The sequence below is a fragment of the Petaurus breviceps genome, unplaced genomic scaffold (assembly GCF_028583685.1).
Source record: "Petaurus breviceps papuanus isolate PSGF00001 unplaced genomic scaffold, PetGlider_PUasm1.0 400, whole genome shotgun sequence".
Taxonomy (NCBI): Eukaryota; Metazoa; Chordata; class Mammalia; order Diprotodontia; family Petauridae; genus Petaurus; species Petaurus breviceps.
The window spans coordinates 5,685,160-5,701,474 of NW_027186316.1; the positions used below are offsets into that span (position 1 = coordinate 5,685,160).

General features: G+C 43.2%; 1 protein-coding gene across 1 annotated transcript in view; it reads left to right on the forward strand.

The window, feature by feature from the left end:
• Positions 1 to 10,867, forward strand: part of LOC138170967 (zinc finger protein 420-like) — a 60,815-nt gene extending 49,948 nt beyond the window's left edge. The window contains exons 11-12 of the mRNA XM_069100382.1: positions 1,164 to 1,274; positions 6,879 to 10,867. Coding sequence (XP_068956483.1) covers positions 1,164 to 1,274; positions 6,879 to 8,419 — 1,652 coding nt within the window. The 3' untranslated portion in view covers positions 8,420 to 10,867. The remainder of the gene's footprint in view (positions 1 to 1,163; positions 1,275 to 6,878) is intronic.
• Positions 10,868 to 16,315: the final 5,448 nt, after the last annotated feature.

A 16,315-nucleotide genomic window follows, 5' to 3' on the forward strand; every position in this document is an offset into this window, starting at 1 on the left:
ACGGCTAGTTTTTGTGTGTGTGTGTGTTAAGTGTCTGAGGCCAGATTTGAACTCAGGTCCTTTTGATTCCGGGGCCAGTGATTCACATTCTGATTCACTGTACCATCTAGCCACCCCAACCTCTAAACTTTTCATGGAAGTTTATGATTTCGGTTAAAACTGAAGCCTTCCATATTAACTCTTGTACTCTTTGTCATTTTCTTTTGGGAGAGGTGGGAGGGGGAAGGTAGAGCAATTGGGGTTAAGTGACTTGCCCAAGGTCACACAACTAAAAAGTGTTAAGTGTCTGAAGCCAGATTTGAACTCAGGTCCTCCTGACTCCAGGGCTGATTGTCTATTTACTGTGCCACCTAGCTGCCCCCCATTTTCTACATTATATTGTTCTTCAGCCTCCATTAAAACCCGATTCCAGTGCTGCCTCATGGCACAGAAGTAACCCAGGTTCCCTATGGAAGGCTGCTTCTCTGCAAAGGCCAGAGCAGAGGCCCAGGGGCAGATTGTCATTTGGAGGCCAGCCTAGCTAAACTTGGAGGAAGCTGGCTGCTCTGTGGTTAATCTGTTTTGGCCAAAGCTAAGGTGTGGAGGGGATACTCTCTGTGTTGGTGGAAGTAGTGCCTACATAGATGAAATCCAAGATCTTTTGAAGTGTCACAGAAATAGTGGGCTTCCATGTTCACCTTTCAGACAAAGAAGATGTACCGTGCACGTCTGTTCTCATGCACAAGCTTTTCTCTCCCTTTGATCACTTTTGACTCTGAGAAGCCATCTTAGCCTCAGTTGAACCCCTTTGGACCCTGGCCCCAGGTGACAGTTTTGGTCTTTGCAGGGGCCCAAGTTGTCACTAACCCTATTAATTGTCCCCAGCCTCCTTCTAGTCTGTTCCATTTCCAGTGCCCTAATGCTGATCCCTGGCTCATTTACCTGCTCTGAGGAGGTCAGAGACAAAGGCAGCCAAGTGTTCTGTGGCCAGCCCAACCTCTAGCTTTGGTACCTATTCCTTCTTGGTTTCGCCACTCTCACCCCATATCCATGTACCTTTTAGATGGTTCCCCAACCTCTCCTCATTGTAATGTCCGTGGGTATTTCCCTTTTGCCTCCTACCCATTATGGAATTGTGTCCTGATCTCAAACCCTCATCCCTGTCTACCTTTCCCTTTGAGCAGGGATTCCCATCCCCAAGCCTGATGTGATTTCCAAGCTGGAACAAGGGGTGATGCCGTGGATCACAGACCTTCAAGGTGTGGAACATGGAGAGGACCAGGCCACCTGGGCAGGTGAGTCAGGGGGCAGTACTGGGTGGTTATATATGGGCAACTCGGATGCTTTCTCCAGCCACCCCTTTGGTCTTGCCCAGCTCCAGGTGGCAGAGCATGAGACCTTTTCCCCAGCCCTGCTTGTTTTCTCTCCACTCCTGAGCTCCGCAGTTTTCTCTCTCTATTAATCATCCTTCCCTTATTCCTTGAAAGCTCATTACTTTAATCAGTCCCAGTTAAGTGGTTTTTAAAATTAAGTTAAATTTTGTTTTTTAAAAAGGGTTTTTTTTGCCTTTTGGAGGGCAGTTGGGGTTAAGTAACTTGCCCAAGGTTACATGGCCAGTTTTTTTGTGTGGTAAAAAAGTTTTTATTGAGACATTTTGTTTTGACACGAGATACTAACTCAACAGACACTCAAACCACTGAATGCTGCATGAACTCAGGGCGTTTTGCCCTTGTCTTCTGCTTCTCAGTAGCCTTCTTCAGCCTCGTGCCCAGCATGGATTTCAGTACTCCAAATGAGGGATTAGTACAGTGGGCCTATCGCCCCCGCTTTTCCTAGACTCCCTGGCCCTCTTGGGGCAACCCCAGGCAGTGTTAGCTTTTTTGTTTTTAATAAATTTTGTGTGTGTGGTTTTTATTTTTTTTTTTGGAGGGGGGGAGGCCAAACAATTGGGGTTAAGTGATTTGCCCAAGGTCACTTGGCTAGTAAGTGTTAAGTGTCTGAGGCTGGATTTGAACTCAGGTCCTCCTGACTCCAGGGCCGGTGCTCTATTCACTGCACCACCTAGCTGCTGCACCCCCCCCCCCCCAACTTCTTTACTAAGGGATGATTGGTTGTTACATTGGCAAGAGTGTTGTCTTTGGCCCTGTGGCTCCTGGCAGTTGGCCAGGCTCCCCTTAGGAGCCTCTTCTGGCCTTGTCCTGAATTCCCCCTTTCCAGATCTGTCCCCTGACTTTGTGACTATAGTGTAAGCTCTAACACATTGGGCACTTAACAGTCTCAAAGGGGGACCAGAATGAACCCATGTCATAGAGTTAGAAAACAATGAAGTGGTATATATGTGGTAGCAATTACAGGTACATTCACATGCAATTTCACCACATGTTTATTGAACCCTTTTTGGCAAGGCAACTGGGATATAGTGAAAAGAATTCTGGAGATGGCATCAGGAAACCTGGCTTTGAAATCCCTGCTGCCACTGCTTAGTTGTGTGACCTTAGTCACCCAGCTTTTCCAAGCCTCAGTTTCCTTAACTATAGAATGGGTATAATTCTCCTTAGCACTGCCTCCTTCATAAGACTACAGAATGGAGCAAATGGAGTGATCTGGAAAGCCTGATGGAAGCCATAGAGGTCTCTGCATGTATTAACTAACATAGTCCATGTTGGGCTTATCACTGAGGTTGGTCTGGCCCTTGGAAGGCTCCGTTTCAGGACCCTCGCTGATCTGGCCCTATTACCCTGCCACCATTCTTTGTTGTTCTTCCCCTAGACTGCTTGTTCCAACCAGTGCAGGCACTCTTCCTAGTCACCCTTACACACCATGGGCATTCCTACCTCTTTGTGCTTTTTGACATTGAGTTCAGCCTTAAGGGGTGGCTCATAGAGTATATCTGAGGGAATGAGCAGGTTTGAAGCCTGAACATGACACAGAGTGGGGGCCACTGGGGAGGAGCAGTGTGGCCAACTGGAGCAGAGAGAGCTTGGCGATCAATTGTAGAGGGCCTTTAATGGCAGGCCAAGGAGTATGACCCTTGGTAAGTGCCTTGTTGGGCTTTTCAGCAGAATGCCACCATGATCAGGTGTATAAGTGCAAAGGATACACTTTGGAGAGAGGAATAGCCTTCAAGAACGCTTCATGGAGGAAATGGCACAGGAATTTGACTTTTTTGGATGGATAAAAGTCAGATTGGGGAGCGGGAGGGAGAAGGGTTGGTGTTACAGGTGGGAGGGTCCAGGAAGACAAAAAGAAGATGAGGATGAGCGTGGCATGTCAGTGTGATAGTAGTGAGACTGACCTGATGGGACCCATAGGCTTGGGGGGAGATTAGTGGCAAATGAAGGGGCATAGGTTTCTTGGGCCCATTGTCAAGTTTGGATCTGATAACCTTAGCCAATATGGATCTACTGTATGTTTGGGAACCAATTCATTTCAATTCAGTAAACACTTATCAAGCAACTACTGTATACCAGGCACTGTACTGAATGCCATGGATACCAAAAGAGGCAAAAGACAGTCTCTGCCCTCAAGGAACTTAAAGTCTGATGGGAGAGACTTGCAGACAAATGTATACAGACAAACTAAATAGGAGATAATTAACTGAGAGAAGGCACTGGGATTAAGAGGGGTTAGAGAAAACTTCCTTTTTTAGAAGGTGGGATTTGGTTTGGGACTTGAAGCCAGGGAGGTCAGTATTTGGAGTGGAGAAGGGAGAGCATTTGAGGTATGGGGGGACAGCCAAAGAGAATGCCTGGAGTCAAGCGATGGGCTGTCTTGTTGATAGAATAGCCAGAAGGCCAGTATCACTGGATGGAAGAGTGTTCGAGGAAGGTATAAGGAGATTGGAAAGAAGGGGGGAGGGTAGGAGGTAATAGGGAGGGGCCACCAGGCCTTCCACAACTGAATGCTAAGTATTTTGATGCAGGGAAAGCCTCAGGATAAAGAGATTATGAAGTTATGAGGGGAAATTTAGAAAGGAGAACAATTGAATTGATTGGTTAATTTTTTTTAAAAGCATTTAATTGGCAACCATTAGCAAATTCAATTTTTAAAAGGTGAGGGAAAACGCAAATCAGTAAAATTTCAAAGAAAAAGAGATAAGATGTTGAAAGAACACAAAAGAAATGAAGGACTTTATTTGAGAGTATTGCATGTAATTATGTTCTGACATGAGGGAATTCAAAGGAAATAGATGATTATCTACAAAAATATAAAGTATCAAAATTGATCTTATGAAAGGAAATTACTCATTTCAATTATTAATCTCTGCGGAGGAAATAAAAAGAGCCATTCGAGAACCACTTCACAGAACATCACATGGCGCCTCATAAATATGGGAGAGATGGGATGCTGCCCCAATGCCCTTGGTGAGCCTGATATGGTCTTGATCTTAAACCTGGTAAAGATAATATTGGAATGATGACAGATCAATTTCCCTAATGAATGTAGAGGCAGAAATCTTCAACTTAAGTATTAACAGAATGCAGCAATGTTACTCAAGTGTTTAAATAGGTCTCTGATTCACTGACCAGATGAACATCTCATTTTTGATCAAAATGTAGATACTTCCTCCGTGGATGCAGATTGCACCCCATCCTATGCCACTTCTCCATGCCCTCTTGTAAACTCTCCATCTGAGTTCCATGCAAAATGCTGAGACCTTTCTTATAGCATTCTTTTTTTTTTTTTTGGATGGGGAAGGAAGGACAGTTGGGGTTAAGTGACTTGCCCAAGGTCACACAGCTAGTAAGTGTTAAGTGTCTGAGGTCACATTTGAACTCAAGTTCTCCTGACTCCAGGGCCAGTGCTCTATTCACTGTGCCACCTAGCCGCCCCTATAGCTTTCTTGATATTTTATGGATACCAATGAAACAAACCGAGTTTAAGTCAGTAGTTATGCCTTGCTTTTGCCACAAGACAAACCCAGCTTTTCTGATCATGCATTTCTCTGATGGCATCCTTTGTGGTACATCTCATATAATTCTTGATTGGTAATGCATTTGTTATCTACTCATTCTGATCATATGTCTCTCCACCACCCTGTGGGAGATGCTTCACCTTAGAGATGGTTAGCAGCCCTGGAAGAATGTTGTTAAATGATAGACCCTTTGTTTTAGGGAGAAACTGGGTTTCCTTAAAAATATTGCAGTTTCCACAAGGCAATATAGCTTGCTTTCCTCCTCTTGTTCAATTCCAGGACTAGCTTTTTGGGCTGTCCACACATCATAGTAAAAGTAGGCATTGTCCAGCTATTTGTGTTTTCCTTTGTTAATAATTAAGGCCGAATCCTTTTGAGTGATAATGACTCGAGTTAGGAGAGGCTAAAATGTTCCAGAGCTTTGATGAGTCAACACAGCATCCTCCAAACAGGAGCATCCACGGGACTTGGCAACACAGAGAATCCCTCTTCCATTGGACTCTGTGTCTGTGGCAACCATACATCTTGTAGGATCATAGATAGGCTTAGAGCTAGAAAAGAACAGAGAGACCAAATCTCCACTCCCACCTCCACCTCCCAGCCCAGTTTTAAATAGAAGGAATCAAAGACTGACTTGGCTGGCTTGTCAAACTCTTGCATACTGATTCCCCACTCTACTGCTTTTTTGTTTTGTAAAGTGATACTGCTCATAATCTTCCATCATTCTCCTCTGCAAATGTTTTGCGTGTGTGTGTGTGTGTGTGTGTGTGTGTGTGTGTATGCATGTGTTTTATTTTTATTCTAAACCAGCGATGGCCTTGGCTCATGGAGATAATTTGCTGGCAACTGCTATTTCCAAGTTGTTTTTGCCTCTCGATGGCAGCTTATTTATATTATTTAAACTTCTGTAGGAAATGTTAATCATCAGAATCAATATCTTTCTCTTTAGAGTATGTTTAGTGTACCAGCTACTAAGTTAATGTTTATAGTCCCCAAAATATGGTTCTTAACACCAAGAATTCTTCCCCCTTTACTTCCACTCTTCTCCTGTCACTGTGCTTCACAGTCATGGTGGCCAATTTATGCTTTCATTTGTGATGGTTTCCAGGAAGTTTGTCACCCAGCAGCCCACCTTCCTGGGGATGAGCCTTTCCATACTTGGCTCAGTTTTGGACAGCACGTCTAATCTGTGACTGGCTTTGAGCTGGGACTTTTGTGGCACTTTAAAATTCACACAATGCTTTCCTTATGATAATCCAGTGAGGTGCCTCATATAAATGTAAAATCTCTATTTTGTAACTAATTGGAGGGAAAGATTTGTGACCTCGGGAAAAGGAAATCAGTCCTGAGGTGTGGGTGTAGGAGGTGGGGAGAGACTAGGCAGCAATTACCTAAAAGATCCCTATACCTTGACTACTTTTTTGTTTAACCTCACGTCCTCTGGCAGTTGAGACCCTTTCTCCTCATTCTATGGGAGCTCCATGCTCACTATTTGTTGTTCCTTTTCGGTTATTTGAGCAAGTGATTTCACTGGTTGGTGAAATTCAGTATAGCAACTTCTCCAATGCAGATCTCATTCATATTTTATAATTTTAGAGAGGTGCCTGGGGCACTAAGAAGTTAAATGACGGATGCATGCTAATACACCTCTGAGGCAGGTCTTGAACCTGGGGCTTCCTGATTCAAAGTCTGGCTATTTCTGGGCTCCCATCCTGTGGCCTCTTACCCTTTCTAGTGATTGGTCTTCTTCCCCTCATTTCTTTCCTCTCATTTTAAATGGGATTTCATTTATGTTATCATTTAAATTATACATATATTTAAATTTAAATATATGTTTAAAATAATTTTAAAATTTATGTAAACATTTATCTTTCCAGTTAAATTCCTGTACTCTCCCTTTGATTGAGATTGGAATTGCAATTTTATTTCAGCACAGAGAGCAGGTGGCATTCATTCTGTATTTATCTTTTATTGATCATTTCAGGTGATGGCATTAAGATTGAGAATGTGGAGGAGCCTGTTTCAAAGCCAGAAATGTCTGAAGACGTTGCATCACAGTGGACTTTGTTGGCAGGATTCCCATGGGCCATTCCTCAGGGGTTTGACTTTGGACATGTCTCTGCATGTGAAAACAGGTTAGAGAGGCAGCAAAGTGATCCAGGGAGTTGCACCCTATCCCAGGAGAGAGATTTCAACATTATGGGTATAAACCCCAACCAAGTCTCTATAGAGCAGAGAGGCCATGAATATAGTGATTATAGGAGGAACTGTGGTCTGAGCTTCCCCTTGCATATGGGACTGACAGTACAGGATTTCCCTGTTCCATATGAAGGAGCTCCCACAGGAGGGAGAGCTCAGAGACATGATGAGTATAACCACAACTTCAGCCTGAATCCAGAGTCTGTAAGACAGAGAATCCATGGTAGGGTAAAGCGTTATGAATGTAACGAATGTGGGAATGCCTTTAGTAAGACCTCATATCTTATTGTACATCAAAGATTTCATAGTGGAGAGAAACCTTACAAATGCAATGAATGTGGGAAAGCCTTCAGTCAGACCTCAAACCTTATTGTACATCAGAGGATTCATAGCGGAGAGAAACCTTATGAATGTAACGAATGTGGCAGAGCCTTCACAGCAAGGTCAGGCCTGAAGCAACACCAGAGAATCCATAGTGGAGAGAAACCCTACAAATGTAATGAATGTGGGAAAGCCTTCAAAGAAACTGCACACCTCATTCAACACCAGAGAATTCATAGCGGAGAGAAACCCTATAAATGTAATGACTGTGGGAAAGCCTTCAGTCAGATTTCATCCCTCATTGGGCATCAGAGAATTCATACTGGAGAGAAACCTTATAAATGCAATGAATGTGAAAAGAACTTTAGGTGTGCTTCACACCTTATTCGACATCAAAGAATTCATAGTGGAGAAGAACCTTATAAGTGTAGTGATTGTGGCAAAGCCTTCAATAAGATTTCAACCTTTATTCTTCATCAGAGAATTCATAGTGGAGAGAAACCCTATAAATGTAATGAGTGTGGAAAAATCTTCAAGGGTACCACCCAACTTATTCAACATCAGAGAATTCATAGTGGAGAGAAGCCTTATGAATGTAATGAGTGTGGGAAAGCTTTTACTCAGATCTCCAACCTTATTATACATCAGGGAATTCACAGTGGAGAGAAACCATACAAGTGTAATGAATGTGGGAAAGCATTCAGACTGCGCTCACATTTTATTACCCATCAGAGAGTTCATACTGGAGAAAAACCCTATGAATGCAATGAATGTGGGAAAGCCTTCAGTCAGACCTCAAACCTAATTGTACATCAGAGGATTCATAGGGGAGAGAAACCTTGTAAATGTAATGAGTGTGGAAAAGCCTTCAGATGGAGCTCAGAGCTCATTTTACATAAAAGAATTCATTTTGGGGAGAAACCGTATAAATATGATGAACAACAGAAAGCCTTCAAACAGAGTTCAGAGCTTATTTCTCATGAGAAAATCCACACAAAAGAGTAACACACTGGTCTAACAAATATTAGAAAAGCTTCAGTCACTCTTGCAGCTTTTCAAGCCCCAGAAAGTTCACGCTATGGCTAGATTCCATATAGTATTATAAAAGTGTTGAAGGTCAGCTTTTGTGTCTATCTATGACCTGCTTTGTTTTACACCAAAACCAGTGTTAACATTGCTGATTGGCCTTCAGTTGTGTCAATTCAGATTCATTCCTTGCTGCTGCCACAGTCTAGTTGAGGCCCTCAGAGGCTGTCTATTGCAAGCAATTACCTATTAACTCATCTTCCTGCCTCCAGACTCTACTCCTCTTTTTTTTTAGATCTCTCCTGCCTAAGGCTTTTGGATTGACTTTGCTAAATCATCACTTTAATGTTTTCTTGAACCCACAAAGTCACTGGATTGCCTAGGCCACACCACCTAGCTGACCCCACCCTGCCCACCCAACTTTACATCTGGTTACTTATGCTTCACCTGGGCTGACTACAGAAGCTTCAGTGAGATCTGCTGACCTGGTGATGCCCAGGGCTATTTTAGAGAGACAGAGAAAATGTATTGAGAGAAAGTTGAGATTGAGGACTGGAAGAGAAGAGGTTTGAGTTTGCTTAAATCCGAGGACAGGAAAAGCAACAGTTTGCTTTTTCCCTTTAGTAATAGCAGCCGCCAGTGATATAATACTTGGAGCACTTTTATGCATATTATCTCTTGAATTTCACAACAGCCCTGTGAGGTTGGTTCTAGAGGTATTAATTCAGTTTTACAAATGATCAGACCCCAAGAGCTTGTGACTTGGCTGTGGTCACATTGTGTTGGACAAGAGTCAAGTGGAAGTCTCTTTTTTGTGCTTTGAAAGAGTTCTTGACTTGAGTACCCCTTTTGGGTTCTAGACTAGAGGGGTAGGCTGCCCAGGAGAACCAACAGAAGCCAGTGCATAGGGAAGTGGCCTGCGAACTAAGGCGGATATTTCCCTCTTGTGTGTCCTCTCTAAGAACTGTGGGAAGTGTAGCTGAATGTCAAGTCAAAGAGCATGGGTTCTAATCCTGGCAGTTAACAAATCCCTTCAGCTCCAGGGCTTTACTTGGCCTAGATGGCTTCCAAGGCCTCTTCTACTTCTGAGTTGAGAAGTCTATGATTCTAGAGCTTTTCTTTTCATGTTCTTCCTATTGAGTAGTTACTGAAACCTGGAATTTGAACCTGTCTGGTTTGCTGAGTAATTGGAGCTACGATAGCGACTGTCTATAATTATATGGCTAACACCCTTTGTGATACGATTTGTGTTCCTAATTTCCTCACTTCTCCTATCCAGCTTTGTGTCTTCATACTTACAGATCAGTGCAATGCTGAATCCAGATGTCATAGCCTGTCATAAAATGCCTTCAATAATCTGGCCCCGTCTACCTCTGAAGCCTGTTCTTCTGGAGTACGTCCGGAAGAGGGTGTCCAGGATAATGAGAAGAGTAGGGAGGGCAGGTCCGCTGTTTTCACTTGTCCCGCCTAGCCCTGAAGGACAGAACTGGGAGGAACAGGGGGATATTGCAGAGGCAGAGTCAGCCTTAATGTAAGGAAAAAACTTCCCAGGAGTAGAAGGGTGTCACCTACAGGTGATGGATTCTCCTCATTGGAGGCCTTCTTAGAGGGGATTCTTGCAAATTTACATTTTGGCTTAGTGGCTTCTGAGTTCCCTGTTTCTGGGATACTCCTCTAGACTCTAACCATCCACCTACTAGCTTTGTAACATTAGATAATTCACTTCACCTCTCAGCCTCAGTCTCCTCATCTGTAAAATAGGGATTAGAAGAACCTGCCCTGTCTTGATCAGGGATTTTTTTGGAGCATGTGAAAATGCTTTGTAAACTTGAAAGCACGATACAAATGAAAGCTATTTGAATTCCCGCCTCTGTGCCTTTACCCATACCGTTTCTCTTACCTGAAATGCCTTTTCCCTTTTATTCAGCTTATTTAGATGTGACCATTCAAGGGCTAGCACATCTGCCCCAACTACTACACTTGGTATCCTCCTGAACTCCTGTGGCACTGCAGACAGGCAGTAAGTAAGTCCCCTGTCCCTGAAGGTCTTCAGGTTGAGGCTAGGTGATTGCTCATAAGGGGTGTCATAGGGACAGTTCCTGTTTGTGTATGGCTTAGGCAAAATGGCTCTTACACTTGTGAGAGTCTGTTTCTACTATTTGTATTATTTATTTGGCACCTAACATACGCTACCTTGGATTTTGGAGTTTTCAATGTATGTGCCCTGGCCCTGCCACTTACTAGCCATGTAACCTTGGGTAAATATTCTCTGATCCTCAATCTACTTGTCTGTAAAATGGAGATAATACTACCTGCCCTACCTGTCACTGGGTTGTGAGGATCTGTGTGAAAACATCTTGTGACCTGTGAAGTGCTACCCAAATGTAAGACCCCCCACACAGATGCACAATAAACGTTGAACGCCAATGCTGATGACCCGTTTTGTCGTTAGATCACCCCATCAAGGCATCATCTTCCAAGGGGCTCATCACAAACCCTGTTTATCTAGGCTGGAACACACAGCTGCCATTGTCCAGATGGCATTCATGCTGTACTTCTGTGTGGTATCAATTCTAAGTTGCTAATGAGTTCAGTGGGCAAGGGAAGAAGGAACTTGAACCCAGAAGGCTACATCTGATTTGGCAAAGGGGAAGGAGATTCCTAATTTCTCAGCCTGGCTTGCACATTCCACCTTCTTCATCAAGCTTCCACTGAAGGACACTTCACTCTTCAGGAAAGAGATCTTAAGTAACAAATCAGAATTGAAGGGAACATAGGTTCCAGGGGTCCTGATATCCTGCTGAAGTCAATACTTTAAATGCCTGTGATTGATAAGGCATTGGGGATACAAAAACGAAAGTCTGCCTTGGAGGGACTTTCTGGGGAAATGCATATGTACATATAAGTAAGTGCAGAATATATGCCAGGTAAATTTGGAGGTGAAGGTGGGGAAAACACTAAAAAAAAGGGAGAAGGATCAGAAGAGGCTTCATTTCGAAGTTAGTTTCTGAGATAAGAATCCAGGTCACAACCTCTAGCATGGGTGTCCCTCAAGGGCCTTCTCCCTATACTATTTCCCTTGGTGAACCTATCAGTTCCCATAGATTCAATTCTCTCTATGCTGATAATTCTTAGACCTTATTCAGCCCTCACCTCTCTGCAAACTTCTAGTCTTGCCTCTCCAGTTGCCCATTGGACTTCTAGAAATAGATGTCCAGTGGATATCTTAAACTCAACGTCTCCAAAATTGGATTCCTCTTCCCTCCCAAATCCTCCACTCTTCCTAACTTTTCTGTTACTGCCAAGGGTACCCACTGTCTTCCCAATCAGCCATGCCCATGACCTGGTTGTCATCCTATACTTTGCACTCTCATCTTCCATATCCATTCGGTTTTCAATTCCTGCTTCTACTTTCCTAACAGCTCTCCCATCCCACCCCTACCTTCTCCTCTGACACTGCCACCCTGGTGCAAGTCCTTATCACCTACTATTGTAATAGACTGTTGGTCGCCCATCCTTGTCTCTCTCCACTCAGGTTTAACCATGACACCCCCAACATTCTGTCTCTCTCGCTCTGTCTCTGTCTCTGTCTGTCTCTCTCTCTGTCTCCCTCTTGCTCTCACTCACTCTCTCCTTCCCCCCTCCCTAGTACATCTAGGAATAAAACCCTCTGATGTTCAAAGCTCCAGTATATCTTGTTTGTCCATAGTTCTTTTCATTCTGCGTCCCCCATTAAACTGAGCTCTTTGCGAGCAGTGACTGATGTGGGGCTCTTTTGGGGGCCATTTGTATCCCCATCACTTGAAATGCTTGTTGCCTCACTTAAGTACAGACTAAGGTGAAAATGCAAAGAAGCAAGAAGTGGAGCATCCCATATAGGGAACAATTCGTGAAGGGCTGGAAAAATGGGTTGTAACTAGATTATAAGAGATTTCAATTTCAAACAAAGAACTTAGTCCTTTGACCTAGGGGCAATGAAGAGAGTGAATTTTGAGCAGGTCAGAGCTGTGCTTGTATCAGTTTGGGGGTCATGTGAAGAATGGGCTAGAGGGATAGATGAGAAGCCAGCTAGGGTATTTCAGTGGTCTGGTGGAGAAGTGTAATAAAGACCTTAACTAGGGTAGAGAGAAGCAGTTGGATGAGAATTGTGGAGGTGGAATCAAGATTTGTTAACTGATTGACTGTTGGGGGGTGGAGGAGTGAATAGGCAGGCTTGCCTCCAAAATTAGGAATCTGTGACTGGGTGGATGATGGTACCCTTATTAGAAAGCAGATCGTAGATTTGGAGACAGAAGGGACCCAAGTCCAGCCTTCTTCGTTTTTTATACATAAGGAACTGAGACTCAGAATCCTAGGTTAAGTGACTTGTCCAAGGTCACATAAGTAGTAAGAAGCAGTTCAAGATACTAATTCCAGCTCTCCCCTATTTCATGATGCTTCTCTAATTTAGGACTTGTTAAGGGGGTGGGAGGAGGTAGGGAGGCAGCATGGTTAATGGATTCCATTTTGTATAACCTCAGTTTGAGTATTCAAGTGGAAATATCCACTAGGCATTTGGTGATGAGGCTGGACTGATTCAGATTTGGGAGTCATCTGTACAGAGATGAAAATTGAACCTGTGAGAGCCAATGAGGGGAAGTGTACTGACCAGAGATTCCAAAAACCTAGTTTTTAATCTTGCCTTTGATATTTGCTATCTGAATGTCCTTGGCCAAGGTCACTTTCCTAGGACTTCTCGGTTTTCTCACCTCTAAAATGAAGAGTTGGACCAGAGCAGAGTTTCTGAACCTTTTCTGGGTCCTGGGAAGTCTGTGGACCCCTTTCCTGAATCGTGTTTTTAAGCGCAAAAAAAAAAAAAATGGATTACAAAGGAAAACAATTATCTTGAAATAGAGTTATCAAAATATTTTTTTAAAATCACAGTATCATGGATCCCAGACTAGGTGGACTCTGAGGTCCCTTCCAGCTTGAGGAGGTCACCAAAAAAATATATACAGAGTAGGTGAAGGCTTGGGACAGAGCCCTGGGAGACACCCTCGAGTAAGGGACTAGACATGGATGATTACCCATCCAAGGAGAGTGAGAAAGAATAGAGAGGAGGAGGATCAAGAAGGGAGGGAGCTTGTCATGGAACCCCACAGAGAAGAGGATCCAGGAAGAGGGAATGGCAACAGTGTTAAAAGCTTCAGAGTTCAAGAAGGCCAGAGACTGAGAAAAGGCCATTGGGTTTAGTAATCGAGAACACTGGCAAATTCAGTTAAGTGGTGACATAAGCCAGATTGTAAGGAGTTGAGAAACATGGGGCATGAGAAAATGGAAACCATGAGTACTGCTGTTAGGGTAGCAAAGTTTTTCCCCTTTTTTCAGACCTCATGGGGAATGTGTAAGAAAACAAAAGGAAAATGAATGGCTTCCCTTTGATTACCCAACGGTATTAAGGATCATGAGAAAAAACAGTTGCCAACAGCCAGAGAGGGGCCTTGACACAAAATGTAATACAGAACACACATTGGGCAGTGTTCTTGATAGATGCTGAATGGGAATTGAATTCTGGTTCCAGGGTCTTTGGTGATGACTCTGGCTCTTGAAGGAGCCACATACTCCCTGGTGGTCACTCGATGGCATGGTATTAGAGATATTTCATCTTAGTTACAGTTAGCAGTCAGGTGTTGCTTGCCTAGTCTGGTTTCATGGTGACCCATCAGTTCTGACCCCTTGGTAGCTGAACCATGATGACATCCACTGCTGCCAGGATATTGCTGTAGTATTCATCCAGAGAACTAAGGAACAGAGGGAACTGGGGCGGGGCACCAATATGCATATTGGGGATGGAGGGAAGCTCCACTGAGCCTGAAGGAAAGGGGATTGGTATCCAGCTGAGGCCAATTCTGTGCCCTGAGAAGTCAGTTGGGGTAGGGTAGAGACTGAGGCCAGTGAAAAGTGAATTACCCAGTATGAGAGGAGGCTGTGATAATTTTGAGGTCTAGCTCTTGGGGGATCAGTCATCAGACCCTTCATCAAGGGCAAGAAATGAGAAAGCAGTCAATAGGGAAATATAATGAAAAAAGACAAAAGTACCAGACATCTCAGAAGGAGTGCAAAAATAGTTTAAAACCTTGAGCACGAGCAGATAAACCAACAGGGAAGAAGAAAGATGGCCTCTACTTAATCCTAATGAATCACAACATATCCAAATACACATTGCAAAACAAAGGAAAATGAATGAACACCTGAAGAGGCAGAGGGCCCTGTGGATTGTCAAGAGTGTGGAACTGCAGCAGGTTGTTCCCAAACAGTTTAAGAGAGAAATAAGTATTGTGAAAACAGAATTTATGGCCTGCACAGAAATAATTGGCAGAATACAAAAATTTTGAAGCCACAGTGGCAAATCTTACCAAAGAAACAAAAAAGAGAACAGCTGATTGGAAATGCAAATACACAGTAGTGGAATACAATCTACAAGAGAAGCAAAAAGTAATAACATTAAAAGGAAGCATGATCTCTGTACAAGCAAAATATTGATCTTGAAGACAGGATGTATACAGACAATGTAAGTATAATAGGTCTCCCAGAACATGACAAATCAAAAATAAATACAAGAATGCTGAAGTTGTGAGTCTAGGTAACTAGAGGGATAATTCTGAGCATGGAAAACAAAGTGCCAGTTACATGAATCTGCAGACTGTCTCCAGAGAACAAGCCTTTACTGCAAACTCCAAGACACATAGTGATTAACTTGAACAGTTCCAGCAACAGACTGTAACTCTGCAAGACCTTCAAATGCACTGGAAACTAAAGGAAATTCAGCGGACACAAAACTATTTCATACCAACCAGAAACTGCAGAAGGGAATGGAATAGTGTGTTCAGAAGAACAAAGGACCTCGAGATGTAACCCAAGGTAACATAACCTGTAAAGGTGAGCCTAAATCGTCAATGAAAAAAGATGAACATTCAATAAAATAGAAGCATTGCTACAAAAAAAACCAGACCTGAGCATATTATTTGCTTTGCAAACACCCCAGACAACAGAAATGTAAATGTAAGCAAATAAAACAACCAAAGAAGGCGCAGATAATTAAATTACTCCAGGAATAAAAAAAAGAGAAGAGGAAAAAAACCTAGAAAGAGGAAGATGCCTGCAGGGTTAAGAACAATAGGAGAGAGAATGGGAAGATTTCTTTCTACCTTACACAAGGAGGAAAGGCTGAAAGTAGAACTTAAATGGAAGAAATGGTGTAGGAATGGATGTCCTACCTACAGGGGAATTAATGTGTTGTTTTTTAATAGGGTTAAACTGAAAAAGGGGAAGGTACATAAAAAGGGAGAGGGGCAGAAAAATATAGAAGGGAGTACATGATGTACTCTAAGTCAGTGGTGAACAATGGAGGCAAGATAATTCCTGTAGTCTCACAGGAAGAAGAGGGTTTATAGAATGAGTGTAACAAAGGGAGGAATTAGAAGAGAAGAAAAGAAAAAGGGCAAAATCTCCGTTAAATGTTGGTAGGGGTCGCCCTGAAATGTGCCCATGAGGATGGGGGGATCTGTAAGAGGAGATGAGAAACTTACAATGGGAATAATCTACTGGCATTTGACACTTTGATAGACCACTCATTTTACCTCAGGAGAAATGGAATCAGAGTTCCTGGGGGCAGCTGACATCCAAAAGAGTGTGGGGCATGGACCCAGAGAAAAGATTCCATTAAATGGGGGAAACATAATCATGATGAAAGCAAAGGGTAGTAATGAAATGCACAATTAGGGAAAGGAAAAGTCCTATCAGGTCAATACTTGTAGCTTCTCTGTAGCTGGCAGGAATTGATATATGTAAGAAAAAGGCACAACAGGAAAAAAAGGAGGCCAGGGAGCAAGATCT